The following is a 19,763-nucleotide window of genomic DNA, read 5'->3' as shown; positions in this document are numbered from 1 at the left end:
GGGCTCTTATCTTCTTGTGGACTATGTCATCAGTTACGCTCATTCTGCTTACTGCGTCATGCGTTTCGCCCAAAAAATGTCAAGTAGCAGAAAGCACTACACAAGATCATCTAAAAAATCTGCCTACTTGCTACGAATTACATTTGGCAACATGTAATAGGCTGATTAAGCTGGCATTCTTGCACAGGCTAATTCTAGGCTAGTGCCAATGCCCAGAACAGCACACACACTTAAGCCTACTATATTTGCACACACTTAAAGAACCTTCAATTACTGCTCTACTTCGAGTACAAAACGAGGGAAATATTAGTCAGATGTATGTTTTAAGACGTACTCACTCATTTTAGACCAGCAAAGAAACTAGGTATGGTCATTTCGCTGTGTATGCCATTTCGATACTAAAGAATGGACTTGATACTTACTACTGATTTTGATGCCACAATGATAATTTTAAAAACTCAGCAATAGAATGTGATTTTCAACATTTAATCATAGTACTTTCTTTTATATTACCATGCAGTCTTAGATCTATGTAATCCCTCAGTGCTCCAGGTGGTCTTATACTTGAAACAGCTCAACATCAGTCTAAAGCGATTCAGGAAAGAAATATGACTTTTTTTAGTATCGATACCTGCTCAAATGAGTGTCTAGTTTGATACTAGCTTTGGTATCGATTAGTATCTGATTTTCAATAGTTATCACAGCTCTACTAAGAATAAAAGTGAAGCTATCAGCCAAGGAAATAAGAATATTATATTTTTAAGAAGTGAAGTTGTTGCTCACAAACAAAATGCTGAAAAAAGCTCAAATATAGGCTATCCACTGAGAAACGGTTGATTTGACCTCTTTGTTGAGAATGGAACAGCATGTGACCGATAGTGCTCTGCAGCAGCTTCTATCTGTCTATAGACTTTTTTTGTTGTTTCTATTCAGTGTCTGAAAGAAATTGTATCCCAACAACCCCCAAAATAACAGAATTAAATCAACAAAAATGACAAGAAAACTAGTATAGACTACAGCAGAGCATTCTTGATAGTTCCAGTAGCTTTTCATACATTAAGCATTGCCAAAAAAAAGGCATTGACAGCGGTGAAATAAAACGCTGAGGTCAAAGCAGAGGTTCACTCTACTGACGAGGGCCGCTTATTTCATGGGTTGTAGAAGGATTTACAGCCTTCTGGGGAGCTGTTTTTGGCAAGCACAACCACTACAGTAAATGTTTACGGTGATGAGTAAGTCTTCACAAAAGAGGGGGGAGGTGGGAGAAAGGGGAGTGCACTGTAAATATGACTCATGTTTATTATCGCACACATAGATTCCTTATGCCAAAAGGATTGCCTCTGCTGTTTTCTGCGTTGTGTAATGATGTGAATGTATCGTTTGTTAGTGTCTGGCTTGCTAGATTAAAATAAAGTGTAAATTCAACCAGGAAGACTATTCTTACCTCAGACAATCACAACCTTCAAGCTTTGCCTCTCAACCAATCATCTTTATAGCCATCCATATTTAGTAAATGGAGCTCAACAGTGACCGCTCACCCCCTGGTTAAATTTCCCATTCATTTTTCTCATAGAATTTCCAAAAAATTGTATATTAAAAGTTGGAAAGCTTGCTCAAGGTTTATCAGTTATATGGTAACTAATGACATCAAGACCTAGCCTATATTTTTTGTTTCTGAAACTTTATTAACCGCTAAGTTTAGTTATTAAAACTTTTTGTAGAGTAGTCACCACATAGCTGGGAGTGCCATCAAAATCTTGAACTCCTGAACATTTTTGAAAAGTCTATGAGGAAAAATGAATGGAAGATTTATTTCTGAAACCAGAGGAGAAGTGGGTGTCATACTGTCTCTTCATGCATGTTGCCATTTTACCCTTTCAACCTGCCTTCAACCCATTTCTACCACAGAAGCAGAACCATCAGCCTCCTCAGCCTATCTTCCTCCCCATCAGTGCCATCTGTAATATATTTTCTTCTCTCTCTACCTGTTGGGGGTCTTATTACCAAAGATTATTCACCTTATCTATTACTTATACCATATTCATTTCTGCATAGTATTTCCTGGTTGAAGTGCACACATTTTTAAAACTCTATGTGAATGTAGGCAACTGTGTCTCATATTTTTCTCTCTTTTTCTCTCTTGCTGTCATTTCACCAGGAGGTAGAGGTCAGTTCACTTTTTCTTCTTTTTCCAAATGTTGTCTTCACATCTAATCTAATACCACATTCATATGACATTCAGCAGACAGGTGCCAGCTGACACAAGATGGAAGGAGCAGAAACTATGTACACTGAGTCCAACATCATATCACAAAAGTTAAATGAAACACGAATCGTTTATAGTTTTGTAATAGTTTTGGTGTAGGCTATTTTTTAAAAAGTAGATGTATTGGGGCAACTGTGTGCATTATAGTTTATTAGTGTGAATAAAATGTGTAATGTATGCTCCAGTTTATGTCAACTACTAACAGTTAATGTTATTATATGTTAATGTTATGTTAATGTTATCCTTACCTAAGTTAGCTTTAACATCAGAGGATAGGCACGGTCCATCCAAATTATAACCCCAATTATCTTCCTTTTATATTATTGCACACAAGGGAAGTGGTAGTGGCACAGAAAGTTGAGCTGTTGCCCATCTACCAGAGAATGGGCTGTCCAAAAACCAGACCTTACTGTATATACTGTCATTGTGTCCCAGGGCAAAATACTTCACGTTGCCTGTTCCAATCTTACACCATAAGGCCTGTCACGATAAAACATTTTGAATTATGATTTATTGCACAGAGAAAAATGACAATAAATGATAAAATTGAAACCATTTAATGCCACTGACACAATAATAATAAACAGAATCATCCAAGTAAACGTTTTTTTTAAATAAGCAGCATCATTTAAAGGCATGAATTGCAACAATAAATAGCAGAATGAACCAACAATTAGCCATAGAAGTGACTTATTCAACCTTTTACAGCTTAAATCTTATCATATTCCAACTAAAATAACAAAAATCTGCCCAGATTTACAGAGAAAATGTACAGACAATAAATATTGAGCACAAAAATATATTGTTCCAGCTTTCATATATTGAACGATAAGTTGACATAATATTTATCATGACAGGCCTACACTCCATGTGGCTAGTTGCTACAGGAATGGCATCTGTTTTTAAAAAAATTGGCTCAAAGACTTAAAAAGCTTATCCATAACCATACGACCATGCCTTTAATTCCACCCATGCAATTTTAGCTACGCAGCATACTGTCGATCTCATGCGAATGTGGTATTACTATGCAGTATCATCTCCACTCCCCAGTCCGTCCCCTCCGCCCTCTTTGTGCTTGTCTTTCAACTCCGCCATTTTAATTAGGGTGATAAATGTTCTAATTAAGTGTAAAAAGAGGCAGAGCACTCAAAAGGCATCTCGCCCCCTGACACCATATGCCTGACACGTCCAGGCTCATCTCTATAAAGACACACAGCTCCTCTCCTTTACCGTCTGCTTGGGCTCATTACCATTCTGCAGCACTAATGTACACATTGTAATCAGTGTGCAATGATGATGTAAAGTGGCTAGCTTCTTCCAGACAGGATGACAAAGAGAGTGTCCTATGGCTACGCTGTTAGTTAAGGGAAGGCTTAATTTGGCGCCAATGCTAACAGTTTTTCTTTTCGCTTTGTGTTCCTGCAGGATGATTATGTGCGTACCTGGGACGAAAACCAAGGCTCCAGTGACAGTAAGTTTCTCTGAGTGTGTTTATATTCACATAATTTTGCGTTCATTAAATTTGAGATTAGCATATTAACAGGGGATGACAAACACCAGTGTCAAATTGTAGTTTTATTGAGAGGAAAACAAGCTCAGATTAGCATTAGCATTTCATGTACAGTGGGAGTGTCACAATACTTTTACATATTTCATGTCAGACATCGCAAAATCAGTGTGTGAGTAGAATTTTAATTGTGTACTTTTTCCTCGACTGCCAACTTGTCTCAGCCAGTTTTGAGATTTTAAATACCCTTTTTATGGTTTGAGATATTTTTATTCAATTTTATTTTTCTTTTCAAAAACAAAATACAAATAGATTTCAGTATTGATTTCATGCACATGAGCAAACACAAAAATAATGCAGTTTCTTCTCCCTAAGACTGGACTGGACTCCAAATCACATTTTTGACTGACAGAAGCTGTAGCTCCATTTAAAAACCCCAACCATATAATTGACGATTACACATGACTGAATCTGGATTAAAATGTGATTTAAGGCGCTGTGCCTGATTTTTAAAACTTAAAAACAACTACTTTTTACCGTGATGATAACGCTAATGACAACTGTTATGCTAACGTGCACTTCCCGATTATGATCTTGATAATGCCTCTAATTAGATGCAGACGTCACGAAGCAGGTGTATTTTGACCTCAAGAGCTACTTATGCAAAATATCTGTACTAGCTCAGATTCATGGGAAAAAATGGGGCACAAGGCCTTTAAATGCCCAGCCCTATTGACACCATTTGTCTAATAATCCTCATTTGCCCCTTCCTTATCCCTTTCCATTCTGGCACCATATTTCCCCATGATTTTTCCCTAAGCCACTATAGCAGCTCAGGCCGAAGTTTTTTTATATTGCTGTACCTCCTCTGTACACGTCCAAGCTATCTTATTCAGACCTCTCCAACTTGTCCAAATTTTCCAACATGAGCTGTCACTTTGATCTTAGTTCATCCTCACTCCTATTCGCCCTCCACGCTCCCACAAAGTACCCCTGAGCAAACTTCTGAATAGAGTTGAAATCTTTGAAGTCCAAGTCTATATGAACCCAAGAAGCTGTGCAAGATATTCTTAACTCTTTATTTGAACAAGGACGTATCATATGTATGGTTGCTGGTTCAATCTTAGCTTTAACACGTGTATACTGCTGTTGTCTCCTTAGGCAGGACACTTCACCTACCGTCCCTATGTGTGTGGTGGTGAGGCACATTGGCAGTCATGTATATACCATCTTATCGCTTAGTGTGGATAGTGAATGATTAATGTAAAGTGACTCCTGAGCATGAAAATAAACAAAGGTTCACTGTGTAACCTTTTAAATGAGGTGTGCCAAATTCTTGTCTTCCTGAAGATGTTGGTTCTGTCTGAAATGTTCCAGGCCATGGCATTAAGCTCCATCTAGCAGTTATTACCATTACCATACTACAGAAAAGTTACGCAGTGCACATTTAAGTAGTGTACAGTATGTTTATCTTATTCTGTCTGCGGTTACTTTGATAGTTGCTGAATGCACACAACAGCAGTTTATATCAGTGCATAGAAACGATGTGCTCCATCCTTTCTCTCTTTTAGCTCTACGGGGTGTCTTACTATTTTTCAGCGTGTTCAGAAGTCTCCCTGACCTGTGTTTGAACCCCGATCCTTGCTGAGCTTTGGTCCTCTGCATTAGACAACAGCATGTATGTTCTGTTTGTATTCGGGGGTCAGCTGCTCCGTGTCCACACTTGTAGCCACTCCTCAGTGAAAAGGCTGAGAGATGTTAGCGCTCTGCTTTATCTGCCTGAGTGCATCTGATGTGGCTCCCGCAGGACAAGCTAACGTTGGCCCGACTTCAACACGCCGCCGGCTCTCTGCTCTGTGCTCTGGTTTCGTCTTTTCTCTCCCTCTCTGCGCCCCAGCGGGAGAGGTCTTCTTTTGCAGCCAACTCAGCCCTAATTGACCCCCAGTGTTTACGTGCGGATTGAAAAATTGAATCATTAGTTCAGTTATAGTCAGTTCTGCTGCTGTTTAATAGTTAAAGTCCAGTAATGGGGGGACATAGCACTGAGTTTCATCTAGCTTAGAGTTAGTTTATACTTTCTTTTATAGTATATTATATTTGAAATCATGCTGATGGTGTAAACACTGAAGCAGTTTCCACATGATTTCTACTACTACTTTCTACTTTCTGCAGAGTTCCGCACAAAGTCACATGATGTTCAGCTGATTATAAAGGTTTTGACATTGTCATCTCACCAGGAGCTGTATAATGGCAGCACATCTACAATGTGACTTCTTCAATTATTGGCCTTTTTGAGAGACCCTACTGTGACTCATGGGGCAACATGGTAAAAGTGGTTGACCTGACAGCTGGCAGTTTAAACACCCTGTCGAGACCAGTGTATTCAGTCGTTGTGCCATTGGGCAAGACACTTTCCCCACCTTGCCTCCAGTGTGTACACTGTTATATGGATTTGAGTTTGTTTATGATTGTGATTGCAAACAGGACGATGGATTCTAGCTCATATCTACAATGGGTTTTAGCTCATATCTACAATCCAGAGTGTTACGCATGTGTCTAATCTGTTAAAAAACATACTCTGTCCCCACCAAAAAACTAAGGAGCTTTTCAAACCTATCAAACCTTAGTTTCAGTTTGATGTTTACCCCAAAAAAACAACAACAATATATCTGATTAATGACCCTAGCAAATTTTGACAGCACAAGTAGCACAACATTAGGAGGTAGTTCTCGTTGGGAAATGTGTACTTTTAATTAATTTGTAATTTTCGCTTAGTGTTGGCACTATAACAATATAAAATTGATTCTTGCTATGACCCTGTGGCAATCTGTAATGCTCTGTCTTAGTTTTTCCAATCTACACCTCCTATTGGTCAGTCTCTGTCATGCTTCACTAGTCACAGTGTGAAGGCAGTACACAAATGCTCATTAAACAAGATATTTTCTAAGGCTAAGAAAATGTCACTTTGTCCACCCCCTCTGCAGCATTAGTGTGATTAAAACACAGTCGTTTGATCTGATTCATTAGATGCAGTAGGTATATCTTAATAGTACCTGTACTTTGACTAAGCTGTGCGTGTAACTTCACTGAGCGCTGTGTGAGACTCCTGCTGTGAAGTGGGCTTTAATTGAGCCTGTGCCAGATGAAGTCGTGACACTGAAGTCTCGTCCTCCAGCGCCCGAGCCCAAATGAAGTCATCTCCACCGCACAGTCCATTAGCACTCTTTCCCAAAGTCTTAAACGAACGACTAATTATGGTCTTCAATGTCACAGATTAGAAGCCTGCAAAACGAACAGGACAAGTGCAGTTTGACAAAGTTACTCAGAGAAGGACAACTTTAAATATCCAAATTTAAAGGATTATGTTGTTTCACAGATTTCCATTAGCATGTCAAAGTATATTCGGTTACGACATATTATGCTAAAAGATGCTCAAAAAGATAATTGAATCAAAATGATAAAGAACTTTGTAACCCTTTTCTGCTTTTTAACAAATGTAGAATTTGAATTGAACTCCAAGACAATCAATATTTTTGCAAGCATGTTGGGTTCCCATAGTGTTATTTTTTTTTAGGGTTTACAGACTGTTCTGCTTTATTGTCCAAAATTTTACAATCACAGCTGAATCAGGGTTTGCCAGTGCCTTACCCTGCATATAGTGGGTACGTAGTGAGTACTCAGACCAGAGACTCATTCTGGTTTCTTATTGGATAATCATCTTGAGAACCAAAACACCAAATTATAACATTAAACAACTTGGCCATCGTGTTCAATGTTTTTGTAATTAAGAATAATGGAATATAAAATCAAAGTCTAACATAAGGTCCTTTAAGATCTACTCCCACAACAACAGTAAAACCAGATGTTACTTCAAGCTAAAACTTGAATCAAAATCGGGACTGCTGCTGCAAGAAAAGTTTTAAACCCGTAATGTAAGCCCTCATTTCATGTTCACTTTCTATTCTCGATATCATTCTCCATCTGATACCTCCACCCTCATTTTTTAAACATCTCCACTTTAGTGACTCACTCACTCCCTCAGGTGATCTGCCGAATCCCACTATTATTCCACCCATCCCCCTGCCCCTTTCTCAGTATATTTCTCTCCATTGACATAAGTGTGCCATCTTTTCCCTCCAATGTGACTGCCTTTACGAGCAACCTAATGAAGCAACGGAATAAAAAAGTCGTAGATTTTTGCCTGCGAGACGTTATTAAATCATTGTGATGTTTTAACTCCAGGCAGCCAGACACTCATGATAGTGCCGCATAAAAAGACTTCCAACTGTCAACACTGCTTTGGTGGAGACTACATTTGAATTCCAGCACCGCACTATTGCACGTGTACTGAATGCAGAGGTCAGGGTAATTTGCAGTCGATTTCTTCACCCGATTCATCAGTCCAGCCAGTGGGATTGTAAACAACAGCAGAACACTTGTAATTTGGCTGTGTGCGAATTGCTAATGGTGCTAATGTAAAGAAGAAGCGACGATTTTCGGCATGGATGGGAGATTGCTAAGCGTATTTAAATGTACTTTGCTTTACAGGGAGCTTATCTTAGTCAAACAAGCAAGGTGAACGGACACTTTCCGATCAATCAGTGGATGCAAGTCGATAGCAGACAAGACTCTGGATAGATAAAAACGTGCTGAGTGGTCAGTGGAACAGGTGTCTCAAAGGAAGTGTAATGTTTGATATATGATTAAAAATCATTTAAAAATTTGTATTATAGCTGCATAAAATGTATTTCTAATTCTTTTATCTGAAAAAAAAAAAAAAAAAAATCCTACTTTGATTGTCCAAACTCATCTAACTGAGTTCATTATGTTTAAATGTAATATCAAAACTTTGCTGAAGTTTGCAATATGTTATATATTGTTTATGGAAACTGGTTATAGTTTTTATATTAAAATTGGAATGTCCAATAATGCTATCACAAAAATTTGTAATGGTAACTTTCCTAATCCTAATAGTCAGACACTATGCACTATGCAACTGGAACATTCCACATTATAGCATTAAACTTGTTAGCTCCATGGAGACAAGTAGGTGACACTAGTAGGCCAAGTTCCACATTGGATCTGTGGAGAGGCTCCCTGCTCATTGCAAAAATACATGTTTTTCCAATAAAAACACCTCTAATTGAAAAGAGGCAATATATAGCTTATATAGATAAAATTTCATAATACTGTGGAACATTAAAGCAAAGCAATAACATCTCCATGGAGACAAACACGAGGTGAAAATGAAGCTGTAAAAATGCTCTTCTTAATATTACTGTAGATTTTCTCTTTACCAGAATTCCCCCTCCTCCTCCTAGCACTAATTACTTATCGGTGATTGACTAATCTGTCCCAATACACCTGATTGTCGTCGTCGATACTCAGCTGTAGCATTATCGCATTGTACAATCCGGTCTCTGGCTGACCTCTTGACCTCTACTACAGCAGACCACCACACCTCTTCCAGTCAGAGACCTCTCTCACTTGTGAGTCTGACCAATAATATGGGAGTATTCTGTCACATTCTCCTGTATAGCCCTTCTATGGCATCCTCACTTTCATATGCCCTAATATTGTCCAGATATATTTTACCCAACTCTCCACCTGGGACCCGTGCGCAACGAGACTGGAGGAAAAGTTCAAGCAAAACACTTTGAAGCTCTTTGGACCCCGATGGGAGGGAGCGTGGGATCCATTTTTGTAATTACCCTTCAAAGGGAGGCCGAGGTAATGATATCTCAGTGGACAGTTTGAGATGAGTTAAGTATACAGTGCAAAGGGGAATGCTTTCAGACGTCCTTTGTGTTCTGTGTGCGCTGTTGCTTGGGTTTTTATAACTAATACAGTGATTGTGTCATTGAAAGTATATGTCATTACACAAATTAAGTTAGCCCTGGATTCTGCAGTATTAGAGGCCTGTATGTCACTGTGACCTTAATAATACTTTTATAAACCAGATAGGTTTGAAAAGCCTTAATGGAAATTCTCTGTTAATGTTACTTTCATTTGGGCTGCTTGTCCAGGTCGGCCTGACCACTTTTCTGTGTTCTCTAACCAAGAATTTTATAATGAGTCACTTATTAATATAAAAAATATGTCAAATGCAGACAGTATCGTCCTCCAGGAATATTAACAACATATTAACAACGCAGTGGTGGAAGAAGTTTCAGTAAAGTTTGTTAAAGGGTCTGTAGCTGGTTTCAAACCATGAGTCAGGAAAGTGTTTTATTTTAACTTTTATCATTGTCCACTTAGTCCTTTCTGCCGCTGTGATATTGCACCATGACACAGAAACAACTGTCTGAGATAGTGTCATGCAGTTATTTCCTTACAGTTCTCCTATCTCTGCTACTATTTGATTGTCTTTGTTGCTCTTGAAAATGCACCATGACAGAGAATCAAGTGTCTGGGACAGTGTCAGACAGTTCGTTTCCTATGATACTTAGTAACAATCTGCCTGATTGGATGAAAAAAGTGACCTTGTCAGTAGCGTCTGTATTATTTTTTACTCAAGAAAACACAATGAATAGATTATATTTAACTGTCATTTTTTTCTTTTTAGCTGGTTTGACCATAAAATACATGATGTAAAGAGCATTTATCTGGACAAGTACAAATTAAAAACAGGTGCAGGCCCTTTAAGTGTGATTTCTCACTCATTTCTATTTACAATGAATATACACCATCAGTCCTGGTTCACTAAGTCACCGACCTGGTACTGCTCTGAAGGACTCTATGTGTAGATTCTGAAGAGGGCTCCAGATGGCCCATTGTAAAAGCAGATCTGGTGAGTCAGGTTAGACACGTGGTGATGCTGAAATGTGTCATTGTCTGATTTGCATGAGTAGTTTTGCTTGTTTGTTAACCAAACTATTCTCTGAATCAGTCATTATTGCTTCTTGCATAGGATTTGCTTAACACTGGGCTTAACTGAAGTCAAATATTGCAGGTGTTTCATTTAGCTGGCTGGCCTACATACTATAGACTAGGCTTGTCAAAAGTATCAAAAATCAGATACTAGTCGATACTAAGTCTGGTATTGAACCTAGATACTCATTTAAGCAAATATACTAAAAACTAGTCACATTCACAGGACAGAAAAGGAACCTTTCCTGAATATCTTTAGAATGATCTTGAGCTGTATCAGAACAAATATAAGACACACAGACTAGTATACACCCATGGACCAATATGAACCTACCTGGAGCACTGAGGGATTACACAGATATAAGACCACATTTTGATAAAAGAAAGTACTACCATTGAGTGTTGAAAATTAGATTCTATTGTCTAAATAAATAGTGTTTTTTTTAATTATCATCAAGGTATCAGAATCAGGATTGAGTATAGAGTCTATTCCTTGTTACTACCTTACTAATTGAGTTAGAGATTTTAGTATCGTGACAACACTAATACAGACATTTACACTGGTGAAGAAAGAAATTTACAATTATAAATTAAGTGTAATTACAAAATTACACTTCATTGTTCGGTGATGTGACAAAATGATGTGACTTTACTGTACCTGTAGGTAAAATCTGTCCTTTGCATTTGACCCAATCCTTTGAGCCAATTTGTCAGCAGAGCTACAGCTGGAGAAGTGCAGTGGAAAATTTCTTGTACTTGAGTATGTGTACTTTTTACTATGACTTTAATGTTAGGTCGCTTGGCTTTTGCAATTCACGTTGGTGTATATTTTCAAGACACATTACCCTTGTCAATCTTGGCAGTGATCAGTACACACGGCCAATTTGAAATCATCCAACTAGCACTTTCTATCTATCAAACTAAGCAATACTTTCCTCCATAAAAGGCCATTTCATTAAGTTCTAGCTCATTCATTTTGATCATTAACAACTGAGCCATGTGTGTCCGTTTAGTGGGCCGAGCTAACGCTGACCGTATTAGTGGCTTTATTGGAGTGTGTATAGAGTGGATGGGAAAGTTGCCCTGCCTCTGTTAGCTTCCATCTACAGGGATAAACTGCACTCGATGTGATTTGGATTACATTGAAGCACCAGGAGCCTAATTAGACGAGCTTCTGTGATGCCGGCATTAGTTTAATACTGAATGAGCGAGACCTTCCACAAGTTCGAATGGAAGTAGGTTAAGTTTTTAAGTGTACACTATAGATGCAAAGAAGAGATAGAATTGTAAAAGAAGGATTAGTTTTTGAAGATCTAGAATCTCCTCAACCTTCCACATTAAGAACATTGACTGGACCGTCCCAAAATAGAGCAACGGTTTGACACGCTTTATTGTCTTACTCCAGACCCTTCTGAATTCAAACAGAACGTAACTGGCTAGTCAGGCAAGAGTCATACCAGCCCAAACCTTAAGCTAGACTAATCCATAGACTAAACCAGAGCTAATCAGTAGGGTTAAACCTATTCCACAAAGGGCAAAGTAAAAGGGCAAAGTCAGGACTAAATATTGATTAGATTGGGGCTATTGGGCCATTAGATCTATTCACCAAGTCCAAAGAGCTCAATAAGGGCTTAAAATAAATTTTAACATATTTTCTTGCAGAGGACTAAAAAGAGACCAAATTTACTAGAGATGCATCGATACGATATGATACCAAAGTATCCACATTGGTATTGGAACAGAAAAAGCTAGATCGGTGCATCCCTAAAATTTACAACTACAGTAAACCAGGACTACACAAAAACTAAAAGAAAATCCAGGATTTAATCCAGTCAGAATTAAACTAGTTCTAAAATCAATCTAGCAGTAAACCAGAACTGTGCTTAAAAAGGGGGTATTAAACAAAACAGATGTTGTCCCCCTCATTAAAAAAAGATGCCTAAAAGGTTTCATGTTTCATTGATTTAGCAATCTTAGTCGGGCCCTATTCGAACCCTGCTTATGTTAGCTTTACAATGCTCCGCCCACAAGCCGACGACACCCGTGCTCCCACACCTGACGCTGATTGTGTTGTGATAGCGCTCTGAAGGATAGTGACTTAGCACAATATGTTGTTTTCAGTGAATATAATATTTCCAAAACAATAAAAGGTAACATGGTGATCTAAATATGATGTGTTAGCATTTAATACCACAAAGAAGTAAACGTATGCCCTCTTTAAATGAATACAATGGTCTACTTTTCTAAACTGACCAGAGAAAAATCCCTTTGATCCTAATCTTTATTTGAAGCCTCTGGAGGACCACCAGAAGTCTTCCGCACACCGCTTATGTAGGACCTTGTAAACACACAGAACAATGCAAAACAAAGTGCTGATTGATTGACTTGATTGTTCGACAGGGGTCTCAGACGTTCTACTTCACTACTCGCAGATAACGCAGATTGAGCTGCAAATCACAGTCACAGCCAGAAATGATTCCTGGACCGCCAAGAGCCTGTTGCCATGGTAACGTCATCATCGGCAGGCAGCGCTTTAATCCGCGGAAGCCTGTTAAGTTAACATGAGGCTCCGGCAGCCACCTTATGCTTCTGTGCTCAAAACACCGCAACACTGCCAGCATTGTAGACGCACCGCCCGATCCAAGATTTATTTACTAATGTTTGGCTATTAGACGGCAGGATTACATGCACTGCTTATGCTCTGTTCATTTGGCTGGATGGCTGTATTATTATTCAATCAGGAGTGAATAATACTGAACTGTATTCTCCTCCTGTCATTATCACCCAAAGCCCCTTATTGTTCTTTGTTGGTTACAGAAGAAGCAGCTAAGAATCAGCTACTTAGCAACCAATATTTTCTCCATCGGCTCATTTGTACAAGACGTACACAATATGTGGCGCGACATTAAAACAGCAGTAAAATGTGAATAGATTTTGGCGTCATCATAATTAGTATTCTCCGATCTCTAATTTCAAACTTGATTTCAATATTAAGGAATGGGCTCGATACTCTAATGATTATGATAACGTTTACCTAAATAAAACACCCTTTCTTTAGACATTAGAATTTTGTGTTCTGATTTCACACTGAATGTCCTATGGAGAGTGAATCGTGCATGAGCTTAATGAGTTTACCTTAGTGTTTTTTTTTTTATTGTAGTGTTTCTAATTTGGTATTTGTGTCATTTCCTACATAAAACATTATTGAACTGTTTATAGCCTTATACAAAGGTTTGGTCTCTGTATTTAGGTTGAATTTTATTTTTCCAAGGACTCAATGTGAACTGATGACATACAACATGTCTTCAGGGGGATAACAAATGCAGGCAGAGAGGTGTAAATGTTTTAAAGTTTTATTACAGGCAGGAATGACTGGCTAGCATTAGAGGAGGTGGCTGGAGTGAGGCTGGAGCTGCTCCTTAAATACTGATGGGACCTTGAGGTGGAGCTCCAGCCCACAGGTCATCGGGAAAACATGGGACAGTGGAACATTGGACAGTGGAATGGACTCACACAGGCCAGACATAACAATATCAACTGGAATATAGCATTTATTCAAGATATATTGGGAGATATTTTGAAACATGAATAATATTAGTAGATATGAATTAGAATTATTATTAACACTATTAACTGTTTATACATTGCATTCCTCTACATAATAATTATACAAAAAGGAAAAATAATATAATATATATTAGGGCATCCACAGTGCTGTTTTACTTAAAACCTAAAAGAGACCAGAGTAGCTACATTTCGTGAAGTGTCTTTTGTACTTGAGTGGTCAAATAAAGCTTTATATCTTTTGTTTAATCAGCTGGTGAGTGGAGATTGAAGACATAGCTGATGCTCAAAAAAGCAAATATTGGCTGATATATCTGCCAACTGATATGTCGGTCTATCTCTAACTTTGACATTTACAGGCATGTTTTACGATACCCTGATGGATTGCAATAACATCGTCTGAATATTGTCAACGGCATAATCCAAAACATATTGAAGATATGTAGACAGGCCTGTCATCATAATTACTGTGTCAATTTATCATTCTATATATGAAAGTTGGAACAATACTTCTTTGGGGGCAATATTTATCGTGTGTACTTTTTTTTTGCACTACTGGAAAATTTTTGGTAATTTTTTGGCAGTATGATTTGAGCTCTAGAGGGTTGAATTAATAACTGTAATAACTCATTACATATGCAAACTATGGACAAAATTGTTTCATTCTGCTATTTATTTGTTGTCTGCTTTTGGGTTTGTTGTCGTGACAGGCCTATATACTGTATAGACGTCATTTTTCTCACTATTGCTATGTCCACCCCTAACTTGGGAAATGGTACTGTGAGAGATTTTGTCCAAATAGTGGCACATGTACAGTAAACTCTTGTATTATCAGTATATATGAAATGTAATATAGTACTACCTGAGACTTAGGCTGCTGTCCCGCAGGATAAAGAACAGACTGTGCGTTCCCCCTCTGCCATGTTATTCAGGCAGCTCTCGGGCTCAGCCATGACAGGGTGCTGTATTGTTTCGGATTTGCTTCTCAAATCAGATCTCTGCCTCTCTGCTTCAATAATCCTGTCACAGATAGAGAAGGCAGCATTAATATTTGTGTCCCGGGCCAACACCAGAGGGGACAAGAGAGCCGATTTAAGCCCAAATTACAACGGCGTAAAACTGGATACAATTGGGGCACATGATGGTTTGGTCTCTGACTGATAAGAATGTCACAATGTTAAATCTTTTTGTTATGACAGACAGAAGAAACGGTGGAATTTTACGGTTGTCACAGATGTTGACGTCATGAACAGAAATAGTCATAAAATGAAATTAAATCCTCCACATATATTGTCTAAAAATGTATATCTTTAGCAATATGAAAGCAAAATTTCTGATAATTTTTTCTCTCTTTTGCTACAGCATAAAACCAAAATTATGTTCCTAAACACTCTCTATTTTAACAAATGTTTTGCATTTTTTTTAATTAAAAAATCATCAGAATTATACCTATTTTTCCATAACACAGAAATTACAGCATCTATAACTTTATATGAGATTTCGTTTGTGTTTCTTGCAATTCTTACAACTTTTTTTTTTTTTTATATCTATTGATGGGCTTCAGAGTAATGAAAATGTAGCACCGTTGCCATGGCAAATACCAATTCAAAATATTATGTCTTTTGAATACTGAAAAGTACTAGTGTCTATGAACAGGAATCTGAAGCGTATGTCATGATTAATTCAAAGTCTCAGATAGAACCTGGCGTTGTACTTGTGCATTAAGATCAAATAAGATGTATTGTAGTGTAGCCTAGGTGAATGGAGGCTGCGAGCTGAAGAAAATAGAGTGTGACATCCAGGTCGACCTCCAGGGGGCCTGCTCTGAACAGACAGCTGTGACATATGACTGCGTGTGGGGCCGTGACACCTGGGCTAGCATTAGCGGCTAGCCCACAGTGTGATGGATGGAGGAGGAGGTGCGCTAGCAGTGCAGCCTTAAAGCAGGGCTGCAGAAAGATTTGTCCCAGTATGTAGCGTGAATACTAGTAGTAAATCACTGTACGGTTGAAAGAAATGTGGCAAGGGGTTAGATGCGGCCTTGTTTTGAAAAAGGGGTCAGAGCATGTTCCCACCCAGCTGTGATTTTTGCTCACTCAATCTAACATAACCGAAGATACATCTGAAGATCAAAGATAGCAGTTGTTGTTTTTAGCCTCATTTGAATTGTTTCTCTCTTAGGTCCTTGCTCTCAACTTCGGTGGGCTAAAACAATGCCTTCTTGTGATGTGGATTTATGGAAACATTTGGTTGAAAGATTGATTTTACTGTAAATATCTGTTTCACCTCCTTTGGACACTCAAAGTACTTTTACGTAATGGGCAGTTTACCCACTCACACACGTTCAGAGACCAATGTAGTGTTGTCATATACTAAGATAAAAGTTGATACTAAGTGTTAGAGGAATTCAATTTTTGTGGTGTACCGAGGCCATCTCAGTCCTTGTTATCTTAGCCTGCGTCATCAGAGGTCTAATACTCCCCACAACGGAAGCATAGCCAGACTGGAATGCACTAGACTGGACTAGACAATACTATCTCAGTGTCTTGAGGGTTCATGTCTCCGGGAGCTGGGTCCTGTACTGATGGTAAATTAACTTCTCCTGCGTTTGAACTCCAGCTTCATGCTTCTTTTCTTTAACTCCTACAATGTATTCTACAACACTAAGTAAAAGGCTTGATACTCCATAACAATTTTGGCACTTCTTTGGCACTTGAAGGCCAATGATTTGAGACTTGGACTTGAGCCCTGTAACTTGACTCCTCTCCTCAAATAAAATAATGGTTTTAGAAAACACTTTTCTCTTTACAGTTGTTACTTTTAGTGCTTTTTTTCTGGAACAAACAGGAACATCCCTTCCCACTTATCTATTTGTTATTAGGGATGTAACTGAAATACTGTGATATTGTATCATCAAATGTCAATATTAGTGAGGGCTGTCACAATAAATAGGATTACAAGCTCCCTTGCTTTAATGCATTGTTTTTATTTGCAGCAATAGCTAAAAAATTGTGGGAACTACATAAACAGTGCAGATGTCATGACAAAATTATTGTTGATAAAACACTTTCAAATCTTAATTCCTTTGATTATGACAGTAATGATCAAGCCATTGTAAAAGGAAAAAAGTAGCATATCTACAGTTCTGTTAGCCTCTGCAAATATCACAAGAAATATTGTACCGTGAAATTTGGATGTGGTCACATCCTTTTTTGTTACTGTGATTTTTAAGTAGCACAATTTAGTTTCAAAAGTGTAAACATTGCAGAAATACAAGCTCAAAGCAGAGGACTTGGGACTTGACATCGACCTGCCTGTCTTTGACTGGACATGATTTGGACTTGCCTGCCTTTGACTTTGGACTTGACTCAGCCCAAGATGTGAGACTTACTTGAGACTCTGAGAGAAAGAATATTGTCTGAGTACCAGCATAATAAACTATTAGTTGAACGATGCAATTTGAGCAATTTGAAAAATTCCAGTTGTAAACAAATCACTACAACCAAGATTGCGGCAGCCCAACTAATCTAATCTCATCCATTTGATTAAGCTAAAGGAGACGGCAAACAAATAAATAAATGAAATGCTTAAAAACATTCAACATTTTCCTCAGTGCACCTTCAGATCCACCTTTTTATATTCAGTGCATTTACTCTGAGTGTAAATGTAATATCAGCACATCTCTGCTTCTGTCAGTTGTGAGGTGACGATAACAGAAAGTTGTTGGTGGAAGTAAAAAGCTCAGGGCCCAGGGGGTTTTCAGAGCATACTTCTAATTTCCTGTGTTTCTCCCAGATGTAGACACAACCAAGGACCCCTGTCAGAAGGTTAAGTGTAGCCGGCACAAGGTGTGTATCGCCCAGGGCTACCAGAGAGCTGTGTGCGTCAACCGCAAGAAGCTGGAGCATAGGTGAGCATTTCAACTATAGGCGACTCCCCAATGCACGCATACTTGCAGGAGAGAAACATCCAGAAATGGGGTCAACTCAAGAATGGTAAAGCTAGTGTGTATTGCAATGTAGTTTCAATGCTAGCTGTTTAAACTTGCACTATGTAATTTTTAAAGCGGAGGGTCCGCCACCTGCTTGTATTTATGGAGATCTTAGTGCTTTGCTTGGAATGTTCCTTCATATGGTATTAAACTTATCTTGCATTCTTCAAATTACCTTGAAAAATATGCACCGTTACTGTGAGAGATAGATATGTTTAAGAACATTTCAAGCAAAGCAATAACAATTCCATGGAGACAAGCAGGTGGTGAACCCTCCACCAGAAAAGTAACATAGTGAATCTTTAAAAGGGACTTGCAAATTAACCAGCTTTTAATCATGCAATGCTATATTTTGTAACCTGAGTACTCCAATTTGCTGTTTGTTCTCTTTCCCTACACGAATAAACTCTCATTTTATATTCCATACTCCAGCGCTTGCTTTTCTTTTACAGCAAAACATCTCTCTAAGCATCATAGGACTTAATAATAGCCATGCTGCTAATTTTCACTTTCAAAAATGCTTCACTACCCTCTATTGCCAGCAGAGGGCATCAGACATGTGTATTTCTGTGTCTTATCCCTCCAGACTGAAGCAGCCTGCTCTCCGCTCTCCTGACGGCAGCTGTCAGCCCTGTCCCATATCCTCCACCGGGCCTGTATGCGGCTCCGACGGACACAACTATGCTTCTAAGGTACGTGCATAACAATTAGCAGCATTCATGATCCTGCAAGTAATTCGATTTTTGTTCAAACAGAGTTGATGTGTTGGATGCCAATCTCTGGGTAGATAACATTAGCAGGTGTAAAACATTTAGCATTTTGTTGTAGCTTTTCGTGTTACAATGCTAACGGATAACAGTATTTTGAAGTTAAGCTAACTACAGGCTAAGACTATAATTGAGAACATAAATCAAAAATGGATATCAACCTAACTCTAATGTTGTTACGATACAAAAATTTCAAACTTGATTTCGACACTACTTCTCAATACCAATTTTGATACCACAATGACAATAACATAACAACAAAAAAATAAAGTAAATACTTAATTATTACTACACGGCCTTATACTAGTTCTGATATAGGTCAAGCATTCTAACGCTCATTACAAACTGTACAACTATATCCTATTTTTTATTGTTTTCAATCAAAATACTTGTTCAAATGACTCAAGACAATCTTGCTTTGATACTAGGTTTAGTATCGAATTGTATCTTAGTATTGATTTGTTTGGCAACCCTGCAACCTTTGCAACATTAAAAAAAAAAAAAAATCTATTGAATATTTTGTACAGTAGGCACTACCAACAACAAGATGGTGAAAACACACAACAGACACAACACTGATTTCATTATCATTTATCATTTATATTGTCTGTATGATGTTTAAATTGAATTATTTAAGATTGTTTCTTAGAACACAACACAGCAATAACACACAAACTGTAGCTTATATCAATTGACTCCTCGCGGTTACCTCACACCACCCTTATCAAACTGTCACTGCGGCGAAACACGGATGATGCTTTTAAGGTTTCATTTACACTCCCGCCTTCCTTCCGACAG

The 19,763-nt window shown here is 38.3% G+C and overlaps 1 protein-coding gene across 1 annotated transcript in view; it reads left to right on the top strand.

Moving 5' to 3' along the window:
* spock2 (SPARC (osteonectin), cwcv and kazal like domains proteoglycan 2) overlaps positions 1-19,763 on the top strand; it is a 63,368-nt gene that overhangs the window by 24,577 nt on the left and 19,028 nt on the right. Inside the window, exons 2-4 of the mRNA XM_033980220.2 lie at positions 3,692-3,737; positions 18,003-18,117; positions 18,785-18,890. Coding sequence (XP_033836111.1) covers positions 3,692-3,737; positions 18,003-18,117; positions 18,785-18,890 — 267 coding nt within the window. The remainder of the gene's footprint in view (positions 1-3,691; positions 3,738-18,002; positions 18,118-18,784; positions 18,891-19,763) is intronic.

Source organism: Periophthalmus magnuspinnatus, chromosome 15 (assembly GCF_009829125.3).
Source record: "Periophthalmus magnuspinnatus isolate fPerMag1 chromosome 15, fPerMag1.2.pri, whole genome shotgun sequence".
Taxonomy (NCBI): Eukaryota; Metazoa; Chordata; class Actinopteri; order Gobiiformes; family Gobiidae; genus Periophthalmus; species Periophthalmus magnuspinnatus.
This window is presented reverse-complemented; position numbering and strand designations above follow the sequence as displayed.